At 44.1% G+C, this 2,462-nt stretch overlaps 1 protein-coding gene across 1 annotated transcript in view; it reads left to right on the top strand.

The window, feature by feature from the left end:
- C1QTNF3 (C1q and tumor necrosis factor related protein 3) overlaps positions 1 to 2,462 on the top strand; it is a 63,722-nt gene that overhangs the window by 25,035 nt on the left and 36,225 nt on the right. Inside the window, exons 2-3 of the mRNA XM_006896808.1 lie at positions 582 to 693; positions 2,088 to 2,092. Coding sequence (XP_006896870.1) covers positions 582 to 693; positions 2,088 to 2,092 — 117 coding nt within the window. The remainder of the gene's footprint in view (positions 1 to 581; positions 694 to 2,087; positions 2,093 to 2,462) is intronic.

Raw genomic sequence — 2,462 nt, 5'->3', positions numbered from 1 at the left:
CACTTTACTGTGCAGCTCTTATTCTGGACTCTTGCCATGCAAATGATACCTAATCTTATATCCCTTTTAAACAGTTCTCTCCCTCATCTGTTTCAATGCGGTAACCAATATGTGACAGAGGGACACGAAGTGAGACAAAAATGGTGCCATTACACTTGGTTGACTCAGGGTTGCTATGAATTGTTAATTTGGGGCGGGGGTTTAAAAGCAGTATCTGTGCAGTGCAGTAATGTTGATGTGCAAGGAGATATGGTGTGCCTGTACCATCGTAGCCCCTAGCCCCACAATCTCTCACTCTTTCCCAAAGAGGAACACATTCTTCTCTTGACTCTTGTTGCCTCCCTCGGCCCTCCTTAGTTACTCTCTTACCCCATGCGTTTGACCTCTCCACCCTCTGCCATTTCCCCCTGATGTTACTGTGAATTGTTTGAAGTTAAACCACATCTTACTTAGGAACCAATGCCACATGCACACACACACACACACACACACACACACACAGAGTTTTGTTTGTTTTATAAATCCTACTTACCTGTGGTTGTCTTTCTCTGAAGCTTCTGTCTGTGTTGTTTCTTTTCAAGTCTCCACAAACCGGAGGTCTGCCTCCTGACTGCAGCAAGTGTTGCCATGGTGACTATGGCTTCCGAGGCTACCAGGGACCTCCCGGGCCTCCAGGCCCTCCAGGCATTCCAGGTAAGGCTGAGCCAGTTTTGTTGTTACTAGGCTAAATGCTGTTGTTGTTATGTGCCATCGAGTTCCTTGCATCTCATAGCAACTCTATGTACAAGAGTCCTAAACTCTGCTCTATCCTGTGCCAACTTTACTGTCTCTGACACACCTACCCCTATTGTCCCAGGGACTGAATCAATCCATCTCACCGAGGGTCTTCCTCTCCTGAGCTGTCCTCCTTGCAATATGTCCAAAGTATGCCAGCCAAAGCTTCAGAATCCTTGCCTTCAAGGTGCAGCCTGGTTTCACCCTCTTTAGGTTGAACCTATTTGTTCTCCTAGCAGTCCATGGTATATTCAATACTCTTCTCAAGCACCACATCTCAAAGGTATTAACTCTCCTTCTATCATCCCTAGTCATTGTCCCGCTCTCTGACTCATAGCAAGCTGTAGACTGTGCCAAAAGAAGAGTTAAGAACACATAATGCGAGCTCTAGTAGCCTAGTGACAAGAAGCTGCGCTGCTATCCCAAAGGCACGTGGTTTGAATCCACCAGGTGCTCCACTGGAGAAGGAGGGGTGATCTCCACATGTGCCACTAGGATCTTATTAGATGGTACACAACAAGAAAAAAAATAATAATGCAGCGTCACCAGTTGGTGAATCTAAAGGATATAATGGAAGGCCAGATGTCAGTTAAGTTGTGAGCTGGGTTTATCAATTTGGGTTAGGTAAAATAGTATAAATTGATAGTATTTCTTGTTGATACCCCTTGAGAAATACCATAACCTGTAGACACCATGGGATGACAGATTCATAGGCTGGGAATCTCTTAGCTGTTGTTAGTGATGTTAGTTGTCACCTATTCGCTTCAGTATTTCTGTCATAGGGCACTTTACACTGAACACTACATGGACTTCCCAGGGGATTTGTGGGTTGAGGGTGGAAGGTCGAAGGTCATGGAGGGGAGTCTGGTTAGAGCTCATCATCATCATTGTCATCATCATCACAGTACCATAAACTGAGCTGTTTTCCTTCCTCAAGCCAGAGAGTCTCTGAGGCTCAGGTGTATCTCATCTGACTTTTTGTGCCTCTCTTGGACTCAATGGGGGTTGGTGTGTTGCAATGAGTAAAACTGGCTCAGGACAGGGCAGGGTTCAGAGCTGCTGTCCATAGGGTTGCTGTGGGTCACAGGAGACTCAGTGGCACATAACAACAACAAATTGAACTCACAGAAAGAATTTTGTTCATCATGAGTGGCACTGCAATAGGGCCCCTGAAAACACATCTGCCACCGTCTCTGCTCTGGTGCAAGGGGCAATTCCAGAATGTTCTTTTACCCTGGGCCCCTGTGGAAAAACCCCTCTCTATACCAGGACCCAGAGCAATTGGACATTTTACAGTCTACCTCCTCCTCTAGACAAGGTCTGCAGTAGAGCCTCTACTCAGGACTCAACAGCCATTTACTGGTTCCTTTTTGAATCGCGCTCTTTGACATTTAACATTGTCAAGCAATAATTACTATCACAAAATCGGGTGGCTGAAAAAAAATGTTGAATTGGCAAATATTGTAACCAACAAATTTTTTTTGTGTGTGTCTAACTTCTTTTATTTAGCACTGTTTTCACCATTCAGCCACATATTAACATTTAGCAATATTTTTGTTCTCTTTTCAATATTCTATTGTATAAGTATATATACATAAAACGAAAAGCTAGCATCAACAAAAACTCACTGCTTCCAACTCACAGCAACCCTCTCTGGATTTCTGACTTTGTAAATCTTTTTTTTTTTT

This window comes from Elephantulus edwardii, unplaced genomic scaffold (assembly GCF_000299155.1).
Source record: "Elephantulus edwardii isolate Elephantulus edwardi_28Jun2011 unplaced genomic scaffold, EleEdw1.0 scaffold00191, whole genome shotgun sequence".
In the NCBI taxonomy this organism is placed as follows: Eukaryota; Metazoa; Chordata; class Mammalia; order Macroscelidea; family Macroscelididae; genus Elephantulus; species Elephantulus edwardii.
The sequence above is the reverse complement of the archived record's forward strand: the minus strand, read 5'-3'. Positions and strand labels throughout refer to the sequence as shown.